This window comes from Macrotis lagotis, chromosome X, assembly GCF_037893015.1.
Source record: "Macrotis lagotis isolate mMagLag1 chromosome X, bilby.v1.9.chrom.fasta, whole genome shotgun sequence".
Classification (NCBI taxonomy): domain Eukaryota; kingdom Metazoa; phylum Chordata; class Mammalia; order Peramelemorphia; family Peramelidae; genus Macrotis; species Macrotis lagotis.
The window spans coordinates 670,693,349-670,712,405 of record NC_133666.1 but is presented as its reverse complement, the minus strand read 5'-3'; the positions used below and the strand labels follow the sequence as shown (position 1 = coordinate 670,712,405).

The 19,057-nt window shown below is 37.1% G+C and overlaps 1 protein-coding gene across 2 annotated transcripts in view; it reads left to right on the top strand.

The window, feature by feature from the left end:
- The window catches only part of LOC141501550 (P2X purinoceptor 7-like), a 44,654-nt gene extending 38,851 nt beyond the window's left edge, over positions 1-5,803 (top strand). For both annotated transcript variants that reach the window (XM_074205624.1, XM_074205625.1), the window contains one exon: positions 374-5,803. In XM_074205624.1, coding sequence (XP_074061725.1) covers positions 374-892 — 519 coding nt within the window. In that variant the 3' untranslated portion in view covers positions 893-5,803. The remainder of the gene's footprint in view (positions 1-373) is intronic.
- Positions 5,804-19,057: the final 13,254 nt, after the last annotated feature.

Here is a 19,057-nt window from a genome sequence, read left to right as displayed (position 1 = left end):
ACTAAGTATTTGAGATCGGTTTTGAACTCAGCTTCTCTTCCCAAAGAGCAAAAGGCACTGGAGGAATCATTGTTAAGCAAACAGTGACTGACTCCTAGAAAGAACTAAATTGTTAAGTAAGAAAGTCAGAGAGGTAGAAAGGATCCCATTATGAAGAGAGTGAAATGCCAAACACAGGAATTTGGTTTTGATCCTGAAGGTAACAGGGAGCTGCTGCAGTTCAGAGAATAAGGGGGTGACACAGATCTATATTTTGGAAAAATTACCCTGGAAGCTGAGTGAAAGATGGACTGGAATGGGGAGAGACTTGAGGTAGGGTCTTGAGTTAGAATGCTATTCATTTCTAATAGGTCTGGAAATTTGCCTTCTGCAGAGACCCCGAAGAGATTTCACAGACCTGGCCAAGCTGCCCCAACCATCACGCTCTGACTCCAGCCCTAGGCCTTCATTCCCAGAGGCAATACAACTTCTTAAACAAGAGCCAAGGTTTCCATCTCAGACTCGACCCAAATGGTGCCACTGTGGACACTGCTGCCCATCCCAAATGCCAGGAAACAGCAAGTGTCTGGAGGAGCTCTGCTGTCGCAGGCAGGAGGGTCCCTGCATTACCACCTCAGCTCTATTTGAAGAGCTAGTCCTCTCCAGATCCACTCTGCACTTCATCTTACTCTACCAAGAGCCCTTGCTAGAAATGGATGCAGATGCCCTGAACAATCAACTTCGTCACTGTGCCTACAGGAGCTACATCGATTGGCGCTTTGGCTCTGAGGACATGGCGGGCTTTGCCATCCTGCCCAGCTGCTGCCGTTGGAAGATCCGAGATCATTTTCCTAAGCAGGATGGAAAGTACTCTGGTTTCAAGAATCCTTCCCCATATACATATTTGGAGTAACACAGTCACTAAAACTGGCTCTTTTCATTTTTAACCTTCTGGGAGAAAGATCTGAGAGTGGAGTCCAATCTTGGGGTATGGAAATCCTCTTTTCTTGTCTTGAAGCTCTACAGTATAGGGAGGGAGCAACCTGGCCTAGGAGAAAGAATTTTGATTTGAAATTCTGAGCTCACCCTGGGCAAGGCTCTTAGCTTTAGTGCCTCAGTTTCTTCATCTGGGAAATTATGGCAAAAATCTGCCCTGCCAATCCAAAGAGACCTTTCTGAGGATAAAATAAGACTATAAATGAAAATGTTTTAGAAAAGGTTAAATGTGCCATGAAAGTGTATACTATTCTTTTTATTATCTAAGAATAGGAATGATAACCAACACAGAGTATGATTAATATCGATCTAAGTCCGGAATCCTGAGTTCTTAAATTTAGAGACTATCCTCAAGGTTAGAGCCTTTGTTTCCATCCCCAGAATAAGTGAATGGAGAAGCAATTACTATGTGCTAAGTGTTAGACATCAGGGGGAAAAAGGTAGTTCTTTTTTTTTTTAGGTTTTTTCAAGGCAATGGGGCTAAGTGGCTTGCCCAAGGCCATACAGCTAGGTAATTATTAAGTGTCTGAGACAGAATTTGAACTCAGGTACTCCTGACTCCAGGGCTGGTGCTCTATCCACTGTGCCCACCTAGACACCCCCCAAAAAGGTAGTTTTTGAGAAACTTACATTCTAATTGGGAAGACAACACAAATTGGAAGTAGAAAGGGAAGAGCTATGCAGGTGATTTGGCATGGGCTGGAAATGTCCAGGAAGTAGTTCAGTTGCAGGCAAAAGTCCACCTACCTAAACACAGAATTCTAAGTGGGATGAGTCTGAATTTGGTAGAAGGGAGATGAAGAAAATGGTCAGGGTGCAGGAGGCATAATTTGGAGATGAACAGGAGGTAACCATCTCTCTGATCTGGCTTCTCACCTCCACTTACAGGACCACCCCACCTCATGTAGACCCTCATCACCACTCACCTGGACTTTTCTTAATTGGTCTCCCTACCTCCCTTCTCTTTACAGCCCAATCTATTCTTTATATGGCTAACAATTTGAGATTCTTAAATATACTCTGATCATGTCATTTCCCTTTAGAACAGTGGCTTCCAGTGTTTTTTGTTTTATAAATCTCTTTTTAACAACAACAAAGAATGGGTTATGAGCCCCTAGGGTAACTTAATAGACTACTCATAATATTCTTTATAATTTTTGACGATTTAAGGCATGGACCATTATTGTAAACTCTTAAGTAATTCTCCAACCATTCAATGGAAACCACTGTTCTAGGATCATGTATGAACTTCTCTTTTTGACTTTTAAACTCTCCACAGTCTGATTTTAACCTATCTTTCCAGATTTAATCTCTCTCTCTCTGTTTCTGTCTCTCTCTCTCTCTCTCTCTCTCTCTCTCTCTCTGTCTCTCTGTCTCTATCTCTGTCTCTGTCTCTCTCTCTGTCTCTCTCTCAGCAATCAAGGTTAAGTGACTTGCCCAGGGTCACATAACTAGTAAGAGTCTGAGGTTGGATTTGAACTCAGGTCCTCCTTGACTCCAGAGCTAGTGCTCTATCCACTCTGGCTTCACCTAGCTGCCCGAGACTGAATTTCTCATTACTCTCCTCCACTCTTACATTCCAACCAGAATGACTTTTTGATTGTTCTGAAGAAGCCATTTTGTCTCCTGTCTTTGCATAGGCTGCCTCCCACATCTGGGTTGTTCTCTTTGTCTCTTGTACCACCTGAAATTTCTTCAAGATTCATTTCAGATGCCACCTTCTATAAGAGATTTCTCTTGATAATGCCCCCACCCACCCCCAGTTATTAGTTCTCCCCTACTAATATGACTTTGTAAATATTTAGTCTTATTGTCATAGGCAGCTTGTTTCTCTCAGTAGAATAAAGCTTGCTTGAAGGGATGGATAGCTTTTCTTTGTTCTTGCACCCCCAGTGCCTAGAAGAGTGACTGATCCATGTGCTTAATAAATTGTTCTTGATTGTTGAATTGAACCAAGGTGAAAGGGACAGATTTCACAGATTGGGAAATTAAGGACCAGAGAATTTGGCTAATTTAAGATCACACAAATAGTGAGTGATCAAGCCAGATCTCTTGGAATTACTACAGCAGAGAGAAGTCCAAATATTTCTGAGGGGGGAAAAAAACGAGACTGCTCTTACACAAAGCCTTCTTGAAGACTGACTACTTGAAGGGTGGGGAAAATAGGTAACCCCAAAACACATCTGTTCTCAAGATCCCTCCTGCAACAAGGTTGAGAGTAGAATGGATTTTTTAACCAGTAATGGTACTGTGGCATATTAAATAGAACACTGGACTTGGGGCAGAGGTACTGGAATTCATTTATCAGTTGTGTGATTAGACATCATCTAGTTCAGTTCCTTCATCTACAAAATGGAGGTGAGTATGAGGGAGGGGAATGAACCTGATGGATTCTGAGACTGATTCCACCTTTAAGTCTACAATGTTATAGTTCCTTTGAACAGGGCTATCTTTTTTTTTTTTAGGTTTTTGCAAGGCAAATGGGGTGAAGTGGCTTGCCCAAGGCCATACAGCTAGGTAATTATTAAGTGTCTGAGGTCATATTTGAACTCAGGTCCTCCTGACTCCAGGACCAGTTCTCTATTCACTGTGCCACCTAACCACCCCTGAACAGGGCTATCTTAAAGAAATACTGACCATTCTCATCTCATCTTGAGATGAGCATATATAAGGTCTGATGTAATTGTGACTGTGATCAGGGACATGTGATTGTATCATGTCTGTGTTTCAAAATGCACCATTTTAAAATGTCTTAATTTTTTTCAAAAATTCATTTTTGGATGACTTTTATTGTTTCTATTGCCCTCTCCAGACATAACTTCCTTCCTGTCACCACACTCAAAGATTGACCACTCCCCTGTAACAAAGATAATGAATGAAACTAAATCAACAAAATAATATCCATGACCATGTATGATTTTTTTTTTTTAGATTTTTCAAGGCAAATGGGGTTAAGTGGCTTGCCCAAGGCCACAAAGCTAGGTAATTATTAAGTGTCTGAGGCCGGATCATGCATGACTTTTTAAAATGAGCAGCTTTGAATTTTAATTTTTAAAAATTGTGAATGAGCCTTTAATAAATAGGATTTTGACTGGATCCAAACTCAGGAATTAAACTAATTGGGCCAGATTCTCTTAGAGAATAAGAAACTAAGAGCCTATTTTTTTTTATTACTGTTCTGTGATATTTTTGGAAACAGGGCTATATTTGATTTTATGGGAACGGAAATTATTTGTTCTATGAAGTCTATTGTCTTATTCTCCTATATCTGTATCCAAATGGCCCCAGAGTGGAAGGTGCCAGAACTTCATCTCCCATTAAATTTCCTTTTTTCTACATTTATTTTATTTTTTACATTCTGAGTTCTCTTTCTCACTCCTTCCCTCCCTTCCAATCCTATTTTGAAGAAGACCAACATTTGATATAGAATAGATATAGAAACATATAATAAATTCTTCTATATTTATATAGAGACAGTTCTTTCTATAGATGGATATCATTTTCCTTCATAAGTCTTTCATAGTTGATACGAATGATCATGTTACTAAGAAAGCTTAGTCATTTACAGCTAGTCTTTTAACAATATTGCCGTTACTGTACAACATTCTTTTGTTTCTGCTCATTTCACTCTTCATTATTTCAAATAAATCTTTTCATGTTTTTCTAAAAATACCTGCTCATCATTTCTTACATCTCAGTAATATTCCATCACAATCATATACAATTTATTCAACCATTCCCCAGTTGATAGACATCTCCTCACTTTCCAGTTCTTTGCCGCTACAAAAAGAGCTGCTATAAATATTTTAGAACAAATAGATTTTTTTTCTCCTTTTTCCCTAAACACCCTGGGAAACAAGGCCTAATAGTGAAATTGCTGGTTCAAAGGGTATACACAATTTTAAAACTTTTTGATCAGAATTCTAGATTACTCTCCAAAAATGGCTGGATCAGTTTACAGTTTTCCATATTCCCTCCAACATTTGTTATTTTCCCATTCTATCACTTTAGTCAATCTGATAGGTGTGAGATGGTATCTCAATGTTTTAAGTTATAATTCTCTAATCAATAATAATTTAGAACATTTTTTATATGACTACATATAGCTTTGATTTTTTTTCTTCCAAAAACTTCCTGTTCTGATCTTTGACCATTTATCAATTGGTGAATGATTCACACACTTGAAATTTTAACTTAATTAACTTAATTATCCATATAATTAAAAATAATATCCGAGAAACTGCCTATAAATCCCCCACTGAGTTTTCTTTTTCCTTTCTAATCTTGGCTACATTTTATTTGTTCAAACCCTTTTTAATTTAATTTAATCAAAATTATTCATTTTACATCCTAAAATATTCTCTCTTGTTTCATCATAAATTCTTATTCTATCATAAATCTGATAGGTAATATGTTCCATAGTCTTCAAATCATGATAGCTCCCTTCATATCTAGGTCAAGTATCAATTTTGACCTCATCTTGGTAAAGAATGAAAGATATTGGTCTATACTTAGTTTCTGCCAGATAGCTTTCCAGTTTTTCTAGCATTCTCATCCTAAAAGTTTAAGTCTTTATGCTTATCAAATGCAAGATTACTATATTTACTGCTATATATTATATACCTTCTTTATTCCACTAATCCACCATTTTATATTTTAACCAGTCCTAAATATTTTGTATAATTTCCACTTATAATACAGTTTAAGATCTGGACTGCTCATCCTCCTTCCTTTACTTTTTTCATTAATTCCTTTGATATTCTGTTCTTCCAGATGAATTTTGTTATTATTTTTCTAGTTCAATAAGATAACTTTTGGTAGTTTTATTTGGTTGGCACTGAATAAGTAAAAAAGTTTAAGTAGAATTGTAATTTTATTATATTGGCTCAGCCTATTCATGAACAATTAATATTTCTTCAATTATTTAAATATGATTTTATTTGTTTAAAGAGTGTTTTATAATTATGTTCATATAATTCCTGGTTGTGTCTTGGCAATTATACTCACAGATATTTTATATAGTTTATGGTTATTTTAAATGAAATATTTTTTTTACTATCTCCTTGCATGACTTTGTTGGTGATAAAAGTGCTAATGATTTATTTGGTTTTAGTTTGTAGCCTGCCACTATGCTAAAATTATTAACTAAATGGTAAATTAATTTAAAAGTTGAATACCTATGATTTTCCAAGTTTACCAACATACTGTCTGCAAAAGAGATAATTTTATTTCCTCACTGTCCATTCTGATTCCTTCGATTTCTTTTCCTTCTTTTATTGCTATTGATCGGATTTCTATTACAATACTGAATCATTTTGGTGAAAATGGACATCCTTGTTTCACTCCTAATCTTATTTGGGAAGGTTTCTAGTTTATTCCTATTACTGACAACTTTTGCTATAGGTTTTTGGTAGATGATTTTATTATTTTAAGGACAAATCCATTTATACTTATGTTTTCAATTGTTTTTTTAATAGAAATGAGTTGCATTTTGTCAAAAAAAATTCTGCATCTACTAATATAGTCATATGATTTTGTCATTATTTATATGGTCATGTTAATTTCCCATTCAATTATATTACTATTTTATGTTGAACTAGCTCTACAATCCTAATATAAATCCCACTTGGTCATCTATCTCCATGAAATCTCCCAACTTGTTTTTATCGCACCATCAGGCCATAATCAATCATAAATGACTCAGAAATACTCAGTCAACTCATTGACCTTCTCTTTTTCCACTGGTGCCATGATATGGGATTTCAGCCACTTCAGTCAAATACTCTCCCATTCTTCCTTGATGAATAAATTTGATTCAAAGCTTTTAATAATGTCTTTTCTAGCAAAAATTTAGGAAGCATCATAGTCTCCATTTTGAGGGGATCATAGATGGTACTCAGACCCATCCTCTAGATGATCTAAATTGTATTGTATTAATGACTTTCCTGGTTGGTATCTGGTCTCTTATTGTTATGTCAACACTGATAAATTTCTGTTTTCATTTTGTCCTATATATGCTAATGTACTGTCATTTTCCTCATTAGAAGAACATCTTTTAAAAATAAATGTTATTGATATCTTTTGCTTTGACATCACCTCCATCTCTCTCACCTTAAAATATAGAGAGGGAAAAGAAGAAAAAGAGACCCTTAAGCAAAACTGACTATAAAAACATCCACCAAGGTGCATTTTTCTTTCTTTTTAAAATTAAAAAATAACATTAAGGAAGAGATCTGGTCAGAAGTCTTTGGTCCCAACTAAATGAATTTTTTTCTATTGTTGGTGGCTTCTGGATGAATTTTTGTGCAGTTATGGGTTGAAGTCACCTAACTGTAGTTTCTTATTGAATTTCTTGATCATTATTTGGCTTAATATGATTTTGGGGACTAATCTGTGCTTAAAGCCTATTCGCATAAGACTCTCCTTACTTATGAAGAATATTTATTCAATCTTGCTCAACTAAGTGAAAAAACCAAATTAGCAAGAGCTTGGGGGAGGAAAAATCCTGGGATTCTGATTTCCAGCTTTGAGAAAGGGTATGTGGTTCCAGATTCTCTTTAGGTCCCTTAGGAAGACTCTGACATGAGGAACTGGAACCTTGATAGTATCCCTTTTCCCAGCTTCCTACACTAGAGACTTATAGAAATTTCCCATTGGATGAGATTGGTGGCTCTCTTGATGGCTCACCCAGTAAAAGAGGTCTCATCTGTTTTGTGATTTGTCTGATTTTCTGGGATAGGTTTAAGAGAGCTAAGCTGCCCTCCTCCATTCAACTAGTTATCTTGACTGGAAATCTCTTTTTTAAATTAAAAAGTAATATTATATAGTATCTTAATTTGAAGCCATTAGATCCAACTGAATGAAAACCCTTATCAAGGTCTAATAAAAGTCAAAGCAACAATGACCTGCTCTGAAATCTTTAGTTTTCTTTTTATCAAAGACTTAATCAGTTTTAATAATAATATAATAATTATAATAATAATAGTTAGCTTTAATGTAATCCCTACTATTTTTCCAGGCACTTATTATATATATACCATTTGATCTTCACAACATTATTATCTTCATTTTACAGTTAAGAAACAGAGGTTCAATGAAATAGCCAAGGTCCCTCAGCTAGGAAATGTATGAGACTGGATTTGATCTTGGGTTTCCTGATTTCAGGCTCATTGCTATCTTCATGCATCACCCAGCTCTTTTTTTAATGGAAGACAGAGTCAAGTTCAGGAAGGAATCCTGATTCAATAAAACTAAGAAAATCATGGTGACTAAACTAAGTAGGAAATACCCTTTGAATGCATCCGTTTAAGAGAGTATCTCTTTGTTCACTTAGCCAGATTGTATGACTTCTAGCAGTCATCTCTCCAAGGTCACACCAATAGTGACATGACTATTCTTTTAAACAAATCAAAAAGTCTCGTCCTTGTTATTGCAAATTAAAAAAAAAACTTTTTAAAGCTGAATTTTGTACTTTGGACTTAGCTTGCTGTAGAATTTTGTCTTTGGGATTTTGATTAGTATAAAATGTAAAGGAATATTACTTGGGTGATAGGGAATTCCAATGAGTGGAAGAAACCTCTCCAGTTTGGAGCTCCCTTTAAAGAGGAATGCCCGAGTATCAAAGTCTCTCATAGACTTTGGATGAAATTGCAGAATATTAAGTTTTTCTTCCTCAATTTAATGGTGTTGAGATAAGGTAGAAGTCAGTATGGTCTTGGACTGTTCCTATATAATAATAATAATTAATAATAATAATAATAATAATAGAAGTAGTAGTAGTAGTAGTAATATGCTATATGACTTACAAAGCACCTTACAAAGGTCACGTCATTTGATCCTCACTACAACTGCAACCAGGTAAGTGTCATCATCATTATCCCTGTTCCCCTATAGAAGAGGAAACAGAATGGTAGATGTAAACTGATGTACTTGTTAAACCTTCAAGTACTATGGCAAGACTATTATTGATTGGGCCACTAGGTGGCGCCACAGTGCTGGTCTGAAGTCAGGAAGACTCATCCTGAGTTCAAAAGATGATGATGACTTTATTTTTCTTCCTTAAGGATATAATTTCTTTGTCATCACATTCAACTGAGATCAATGTAAAACATGGAACCAATGTAAACACTAACAGAATGTCTTCTGTGGGGGGGGGGAGCAAGAATGGGGGGAAAATTGTAAAACTCAAATAAAATCTTTCTTTTAAAAAAAATGATGCTGATGCTGTTGTTGATGATGTCCAGATGATGCCATGAAAACTCATGAATTGGATTATGAATAAAGGGGGGGGCATGCTAAGTCTTACTTTCTCTTCCAGAGCCATCTGGATCCAATGTCCACATATGGATCAAGACAACTGGAGATGACCTGGGATTTGAGGCAATGTGACTTGCCCAAGGTCACACTGCTAGTACGTGGTAAGTGTCTGAGGCTGGATTTGAACTCCCATCCCCCTGGCTTCAAGGCCAGTGCTCTATCCACTCTGCCACCTAGTTCAAATATGGTCTCAGACACTAGCTGTGTGAACCTGGGCAAATCACTTCACCCTGTTTGTCTCAAGTTCCCCATCTGTAAAATGAGCCAAAGAATTAAATGGCATTCAGTATATTTGCCAAGAAAATCCCATAGAGAATCACAAAGAGACAACTCAACTGAACAATAACATAATAACTATTATTGCTAGGCAGAAACTACCAAAGGTGCAATACCTCAAGTGCAATACCTTGGTAATGCCTCAAGTGCAATACCTTGAAGCCACTAATAATGACATGTGAGGAGACCTAAGTCCAAGAACTTTTTTTAAGTATTTCTAGGGGCAGCTGGGTGGTATAAGGGAAAGAATACTGACCCTGGAGTCAGGAGGACTGAGTTCAAATCTGACCCAGACACTTATTATTACCTAGTTGTGTAATTCTGGGCAAGTCACAACCCCATTGCCTTGCAGAAACAACCAAAAAAAAATGTTTCTAGCCAGTCTTGCCCCCCTTCTATTATTTCTCTTTACCTTTACTTGGCCCTTGCTTATGGAGAGAAGGAAAGAAGAGTGGAATCTTTGGAACACCACCAAGCCTGTTGTGAGGCTATGATGAAGTCCTCCAGGGCCTCCATACTAACCTCCCTCTGCTCAGCTAGGATGGATACCTTCCCCTATTCCACTGTCTCCCCAGGACTTTCACCCAGATTCAGATCAATCTGATACCACCAAAATTTCCTTTTTGATAAAGAATTTAAAAAAGGGACTGAAACAAGTCTGATATGGTACCATATCTTGGGCCTTGCTCCTCTAGGCATGAGATCCATCTCAGAAAGTAAGACTGGTCTTAGATGATAGAGGATACTCATGGGAAGACTCATGTTAAGTCCTGCCAACAACTGACTTTGGAAGCATTGCCAAAGACCCCAGAGAGACCATGTCATTCCCGACAACCCAGTTTTGAGTCCTCATTAAAGTCGATCAAGGAAAGACAGTTTTGAGACACCCTGGAAAGGAAGCTTTCCAGTGTTTCTCCCCTTGCACAGGACTATCAGATCTCAAAGTCTTTGAACCTGGGTCCATGCATCTACACCTTAAGACTTTAAAAGATTAGTCATGGGGGTGGGGGGCGGCTAGGTGGTGCAGCAGCTAGAGCACCAGCCCTGGAGTCAGGAGTACCTGGGTTCAAATCCAGTCTCAGACACTTAATAATTGCCTAGCTGTGTGGCCTTGGGCAAGCCACTTAACCCCATTGCCTTACCAAAAAAAGAAAAATCTGTCATGGGAGCACACTAAAAGATTTGTCATAAGGAGTCAATTAACAATCTTGTTAAAAAACTATTCATATCTTACATTTCTTTTAATAATTTAAATTTCAGTGAGACTTTTGGAAAGCCCTGTACATTAAAGTTTAAAAAAGAGACCACAGTTTGGGGCAATTAGAATAAGTCTCTAGACTTAGAACCCAAATGAATCAGCTCCAGATGAGTTTTAGAGAGTTCCATATCATTTCTGCACCAGGAGACCACATGAGAATGTTGTTCTCCTCACTAATGTATGAGATTGCCCATCAGATTGAGGCAGTCCAGTAAGTCTCTTGATATATACATATATATATATATTATATAAATCAGAATTTTTAAAAAAATGTTTCTATTTATAGAGATTTAATTTTGTCTTGTAACTGCCCAAGCCATTATTCTTTGCCTCTATACTTAACTCAAAAATGTAGCTAACCTGTAATGAATTAAGTTTAGAAATCCAGTTCTTCTGTTACTCACTGCTCTATTCTTGCATCAAGTAAATATGTTACCCTTTAAGGAAGCAAGTTGCCACGAGGGTGTCTACTGTCATATCTTTACACCATCAAACTGTTCTTCAGGGATGACTGGCTTATTATCGAAAGTCTGCTATCTGTCCTTGCAGATGCAGCCAGACTCAAAGAATGAATATTTCTTAGTCACAGGAGGCAAGAAGACTAGGCCCTCATTCCTAATTTCCATTTAATCATATTTTCTTCCATCTATTTTCTGTACTTACAAAAGAAAAGAAAGTTGTCCCTCTCATTTAGGATCTTAGTTTCTGGGAAATCCAAGAATCCATTTATTAGTAAATTTAATCTTTACTAATAAAGTCATTGGGCTTGAAACTTTGTGCTTTGGTCTACCTTAATTTTAATTGCTACAGGTTGGCAACCATGAAGGGGTCTGGAGGAGAGAAGCTGATTTCTAGGGCAGCCCCTTGAGGGGAACTTTCTTTTAAGAGCATTCAAGGGAGATTTTGCACCAAGGAACATCACTGCTGAGATTTACACTTGGACTGGACTCTCCTCTCCAGTCCCAGGCTTTCCAAGCTAAGGTAAACTGCATAAGAGAAGTACTATTTTATAAACACTACTAGAGAAGTCTGTACTTGTTTGTCATATGTCCTATTTGTGTTTAAGTGTAACTATCAATAGCATTTGGCAATAGAATTAGAATCAGGGATTAAAACCCTTGGGGAAAATTTTCTTTTGGAGACAATCGGAGTAAGTGACTTTGTAATCCAAATACGTGATTTACCCAGGGTCACACAGCTACTAAGTATCTGAGAACAGATTTGAACTCAGGTCCTCCTGACTCCAGAGTTGATACTCTATCTCCCTTGCCAGAAATTGCTTCTTTCTTTTCTTCTTAAAGGGCTCCTGGTACCCTGCCTAGAGAAAGGGTAAGTTATAGATAGGTAAATACCATAACTTGGCTACCCCTTAAGGAATTTGCCTGCTTTCATTCCAGGAGACTGAAGAGGGGATAAAGAATCATAGATACTTCTTATTTGAAGAAAGTATCAGGGAAGCACCATGTCACAAGTAACCTTTATTGGTGAGTGGCACAGCCCACAGTCACAAATAAACATGGGTGGCAAACCAGTGGAAGATTCTTTCCAGTCAGAAAAGAAGAAACTAAAATTATTAGTCTAAAAGATAAATAAGTCCCAGAATTTGAACTAAAAGGAGGAACTTTCATTGGTATGCACTGAATTTTTTTTAAAAGAATTATTTTAGCAAATGCTTTTGTGGTTGTCTTGTTATATTATCTATATATGAAAGTTAAGCTAACTTTTCCTGAGATCTTATCAACCCAAACAGAAAAAGTAAAAAAACTTTCTTGGAAAAGAAAGTCTGTCTGTCTTTCTGACTCTCTGTCTGTTTCTGACTTTGCTTCTCTGTCTCTCTGTCTCTCTGCCTCTCTCTCTCTCTCTCTCTCTCTCTCTCTCTCTGTCTGTCTGTCTCTCTGTCTGTCTGTCTGTCTGTCTCTCTCTCTCTCTCTCTCTCTCCTCTGACTCTGGTCAAGTCAAAGAGACAAACAGGAGAAAAACAGATAAAAGGCACAGGAATCTTTACCCCAATTTGCAGAAATTTATGACATCATAAACTGATTAGTGTCTCAAGACTAAAATATAAGTTCTCTATTCTGAATTTGTTGTTGGACCTTCATTTTTTGAAAAGGACCAGTGATATCATGTCTTGACTTTTGAATGAATTGAATTTAAGGGAAACAGAATTTCATAAAATTATCAGTCTCATTCTCTCTTCCAGCATCATCGAAGGCCAGTGGCAGGACAAAAGTCAGGATGGCTAGTGAGAGCCAGGAGGTAGTGAATGATCTTGGTGGCTTTGATGTTTGACCAAGCTCTAAGCACTCCATAGCATCAGGGCCATTGGAACAAATTTTTTTCATTTGCCCATTCTGCCAGGGGAAGTTTTCACTTGCTTGGAGTATATATATCCCCCTAGTTCACTAATAAGCTTGAGTTCTGTCAGTTATATGGTTTAGTCCATCTGGTTTTATCCAGTTGTGAATTTTTTTAATATAAATATTTTATTTGTTTTCTAATTATATACAATAGTAGTTTCTACCAATCACTTTTTGGTAAGGTTTTGAATTTTACAATTTTCTCCTTCCGTCTCTTCTCTCCCTTCTTCCCCCCAACAGAAGACAATCTGATAATCCTTATCTTGTTTCCATGGATCATAGTTGAATGTGTTGAGAGAAAAAACATATCCTTGAGGAAAAAATAAAATATTAGAGACAGCAAAATTATGTAGTACATAAAATAACTTTTGTAAAAATTGAAGATACTAATCTTTGATCTTTGTTTAAACTCCACAGATCCCCTAAAATTGCACTGATGATATGAGCAAGTCCATTAAGATTGATCATCACCCCCATGTTGCTGTTAGGGTATACAGTGTTTTTCTGGTTCTGCTCATCTCACTCAGCATCAGTCCATGCAAATCCCTCCAGGCTTCCCTGAATTCCCATCCCTCCTGGTTTCTAATAGAACAATAGTGTTCCATGACATACATATACCCCAGTTTGCTAAGCCATTTCCCAATTGAAGGACATTTACTTGATTTCCAATTCTTTGCCACCACAAACAGAGCTGCTATGAATATTTTTGTACAAGTGATGTTTTTACCCTTTTCCATCATCTCTTCAGGGTATAGACCCAGTAGGTTGGATGAGTTCACAGCTCTACTAACAATAATTCCATAGGTCCACCAACAATTCACAGCTCCATTAACAATTGAATGTTTTTTATAAATGCTAAAATATTCTAGTTAGTTTGGGATTAACATTCTTTAAAATTTGTTTTAAGAAAATTAAGAACATCACTGCAAATATTACTCAGACCTTTTTTCACCCTTCCCCTGGAAAATGCCATTATTGTTTTCAATGCAGGGGAAGGTAACTTCACTGAAACGATTAACTAGTATCAGTAACATTCCAAAGTGCCCAAAAAAAAAGAATTTAAAGTTTGCCCTTGCAGCTTGGAGTTTGGCATTTAGAAACCACTTGCCTATTGTTAACTCTTTCCTCACTTTCCCTTTTTTGTCTCTGGGCCTGTTATCTGGCTGTCTTCCATCCCTGTAACACTTTCCTGCCTCCTCTCTGACTACTGAACTCTCTAACTTTTAAATTCCAACTAAAAATTCCTCTACAGGGAGCCTTCCCCAAATCCTCTTAACTACATTGCCTTCCCTCTGTTAATTATATCCTATTTATTCCATAAAGTTTCCTTTGTGTATATTAATTTGCATGTTGTCTTAAGATTGTAAACTTCTTGAGGACAGGGATTGTCTTTTGTCTCTTTTTGTGTCCCCAAAGTGTAGCCTAGTGCAGGGTGCTTATAAATATTTATTAATTGCTTGGTCAATAGTGATCAACACAATAGAGCCAGGGCTCAAGCTGGCCTAGTTCAGAGCCCCCTATATTAGCTACCCCATGAAGGAGATCACCATGATACTGAGTTAAAGCAGGGCTCGTCCTTCCTCACCTCTCTCTATAGTGAGTCACATAATGCTACTTGCATAACTCAAGGAAAGAGATTCCCCTCCCCTTCCCCAAAATACCTCTTCATTTTTTTTTCAGTTTTTGTAAGGCAATGGGGTTAAGTGACTTGCCCAAGGTCACACAGCTAGGCAATTATTAAGTGTCTGAGGTTGGATTTCAACTCAGGTCCTTCTGATTCCAGGGCTGGTGCTCTATCCACTGTGCCACCTAGCTTCCTTCCCCCAAAATACCTCTTAAACAGATGCAGCAAGACCTGGAAGGGAAGGAGGCAGAGACCCAAAGCTTTATCAGCTCATTCTAAAACACAAGTTCTTTCAGTGGCAAGCCAGCAGATTGCCAAAGCAACAAATTCTCATGTCCTTGGTCTCCCTAGAAGTTTCAAGGGGAGCTCTGGGGGCATACTCCCTAAGATAGTCTCGTAGAACAATTCACCTTTACTATGCTAGGGACTTAGGATCTTCCCTCTCCCTTGCCCTACAACAGTCAATTGCCAATTCTACTTCCACAGTCTCTCTTTCATTGGTCCCCTTCTTTCCTTAATACATTTCATCAATTCCTTTCCTATTTCTCTTTCCCTGTACTAGTAAAAATAGCTTCTAACTGTCTATTAGTCTCTCAATGAGTATTTATGTGGCAAGCATTTTCTAAGCTCTGGGGACTCAAATAAAGGCAAAAGACAATCCCTGCCCTTAAGTAGCTTATTGTTGTTCAGTTGTTTCAGTTGTGCCTTACTCTTTGTGATCCTATTTGGGTGTTTTCTTGGAGTGGTTTGCCATTTCCTTCTCCAGCTCATTTTATAAATGAGCTAAGGCAAACAGATATAAGTGACTTATTCAGGATCACACAGGTGAAAAATGTCTGAAATCAGATTTGAACCCAGAAAGATAAGTCTTCCTGACTCCAGGTCTGAGAATTCATCCACTTTTCCACTTATCTTACAATATCCCTTCTCTAGACTATATACTACCTGTCAATAGTATACAAGTCTAGCTATGTCACTCTGTTCAAAAGCTTTCAGTAACCCAAAAAGGAAGTGATCATGCTTGGATTCACTTCTGCATGGGCTAGTTAGGAGGAGCAGATGAGATAATATATGCCAATTTCTTTGTAAATTAAGGTCATTAATAATTATTAGTGAATAAAAGATAAACTTCCCAGCTATCATTTAATCACTTCAGCCTTCCAGTTCCCACTTCCCATTCCAGCATTGTTTCATTTTGTTTCTTGCTTCACATATGCTACTTTGGACTATTGGACATCTCTCTTACCTTTTCCTTTGAAACTTTATTGCCTGGAATATATTTACCTTCTTTTTCTCTGTGTCTGGAAATCCTTCTATTTTTCCAAAACAAATTTCAGGTGAAGGGAAAGGGAACAAATGTGTTAAGTGCCTACTTACCACATTGCCAAGCCTCATCTGATCTTCACGTCAACTTTGAGAGGTAGATAATATTGTGGTCCCCATTTTACAGATGAGGAAACTGAGACAGACACAGTTAACTGAGTTGCCCAGGGTTATGCAGTTAAAAAAAGGTCTGAGACTGTATTTGACTTATCCAGGGTCTCACAGCTAGTCAATGACTGAGACCAGATTTGATTTCAGGAAGATAGGTCTTCCTAACTCCAAGACCAGCACTTTAACCACTGCCCACCTAACTCTCACATGAAAAACTGTCTAACCACCCATAAACTGAGAATCATTCTTTCTTCAATATCCCTAGAGCACTTGATCTGAATCTTTCTTTCATCCTCATCATAGATGACTTTGTGCCATTCTTTTTTTTAAAGAAATAAAGAAGGGACTTCTTGGCAGAGCCAAAACTAGCATCCTATGCAACACTAAAAGAAGCCTCTACACAGACATTAAAGCTACAGATTCCCCCCCCCCCAAAAAAAAAGAGCAAAAGAAGTTTTCAACTGAAGACATCATGGAGAATCTTCAGTGAAGGTCTGTCTTTTGGGGGGAAAGGGAAAGTAAAGCCCAGCTAGGTGGGAGAGCAGGAAAGCCAATGGGAAACTTTTAGCCATAAATGCAGTCCAGGAACAGGCAGCTAGATAGCAGAACAGATCCAGACAGCTAGATATTAAGTCAGCAGGGAGGGTCCCAACACCAGACAAAGTCTGAACCCTGAGAACTGGGGCAAAAGACAAGACAGAGTTGGGAACAAACTTCTGAATAGGTGGAGCCTGCACATAAAGGAGGAAACAAACCTGGGCATGGAAACACATAGGCTGCATAGATAACATTTTGGCCAGCTATAAACCAGATCCCAGCTCTAGCACAAAAAGTTCAAGACTATATACTCTCTATACCCTAGGAACAGACTCAACAATCAAAATGAGCAAAAAAAAAAAACCCCTAAGAGTGCTAATCATAGAAAGCTATATATATAGATAAAGATGATAAAATGCTATCTCAAAAGAAGAAAGCAATGATAAATTTCCTACTTGGGAAGTTTCAAAGGTGTCTATGTTTTGGATTCAAATCTAAAACCTCATAGAAGAGCTTAAAAAAGAATTTAAAAACTAAAGAAGACAAGAAGAAAAGAATAGAAAATAGAAATGAATCATGCAGGAAAATTATGAAAAATTGACCAAATCATCTCCTTTAAAAATAAAAATAACCAAATGGAAAAATAATATAACTCTTCAAAAAAAAATAAAATTGACCAACTGGCAAGGGAATGCAACTCAACAAAAAGTAAAATTAACCAACTGGAAAAGGAAACACAAAAGCTAACTGAAGAAAATAAAACCCTAAAAATTAGAACTAATGAATCTATAAGACACCAAGATTCCATCAAACAAAATCAAAAGGCTGAAAAAATTGAAGAAAATATAATGTATATTTTAGGAAAACAAAGGATCTGAAAAATCGATCCAGGAGATATAAGTTAGATATAAGCCTAGATTTAAAAAAAAAAAGCCTGGAAAAATATCTTTCAGGAAATTATCAGGGAAAACTGTGCCAATATATTAGATTGAGAAGACAAAATAGTCTTGGACTATTTACAGAACACCTCCAGAAAGAAACCCCAGGATAAAAACACCAAGGACTAGAATAGCCAAATTCTAGAATTCTCAAATAAAGAAGAAAATACTGCAAACAGACAAAAAGAAGCAATTTAAATACAAAAGAAGCACAAACAGAATTACACAGAACTTATTAGCTTCAACATTAAAGGATCAGAGGACCTGGAATATAATATTTCAGAGGCAAAGGACCTTGAATTACAAACAAGAGTTTACTACCCTGTAAAATTCAGCATATTCTGTCAGGGGAAAAGATGGATGTTCAATGAAATAGAACTTCCAAAATTTCCTGATAAAAAGTCCAGAACTGAACAGAGACTTCAATCATCAGATACAAGACAATCAATGCACAGAAAGGTAAACAAAAAGGTGGAAAAATATTAGTTAAGAACATTAAATTATATATAGCCCTTATATACAAGAGAAGATAACACTTGTAACTCTTGAGAATTGTATTTCTCTTAGGAATATAGTTGAAAAGATTGTACTTGCCCTTTATTATCATAGAAGACCAAAATGATAATCACCATGTTTGAGACAAATTACAGTGTGTTCAACTGTCATTGATCAGACCAATACAAATTCAGAATTCTCTACCACAGGTTGGGCACAAATAGTACAGATGAATACTTGGGGTGTTTACTCTAAACTTAGGTATCTCACATTTCCTTTGAGCTTCCTAAGAGCTCCCTTGATCTTAGAGCTCAGTACTTTTCTTTGATGAGGACACCCTATGCTAAGTTACCTTAGCCAATGTTTCCCAAGCCTTAAAATCAATTCTAAAGTTCTTAAGAGAGACCTTCAGGGTACCCTAGTACTTAGAGTAATCAGAGGCTCTATACTTAATTAAATCAGAAGTGACTTTACTAGATGCTTAGAGATTTATAGCACTCTAGGGGCAGAAAGGTGGGAAAGTACTTAGAAGGGTTGGACATAAAGAGATTAGGTAGCAATTTTATCTTAATCTAAATTTTAGCTAATTAGAGTTTTAATAAGATAGTTGAGGTGCTAAAGGGACAGTGGGAAAGAGTGTAAAGGATACTTTGGCTGGGGAGGGCTTCAGGGCTGTGGTTAAAATACCATAGAGATGGAGGGAGAGGGTATAGAGGGCCTGGACATGAAAATATCATGAAGAGATATGCTTTGCTTGATGCTTTGACTACAATTGGAAGCAGTATGCTTGAGGAAGAGGATAATAAATGGTTCATGAAATGATTTGGTTTTTGCATGATGCTTTGGC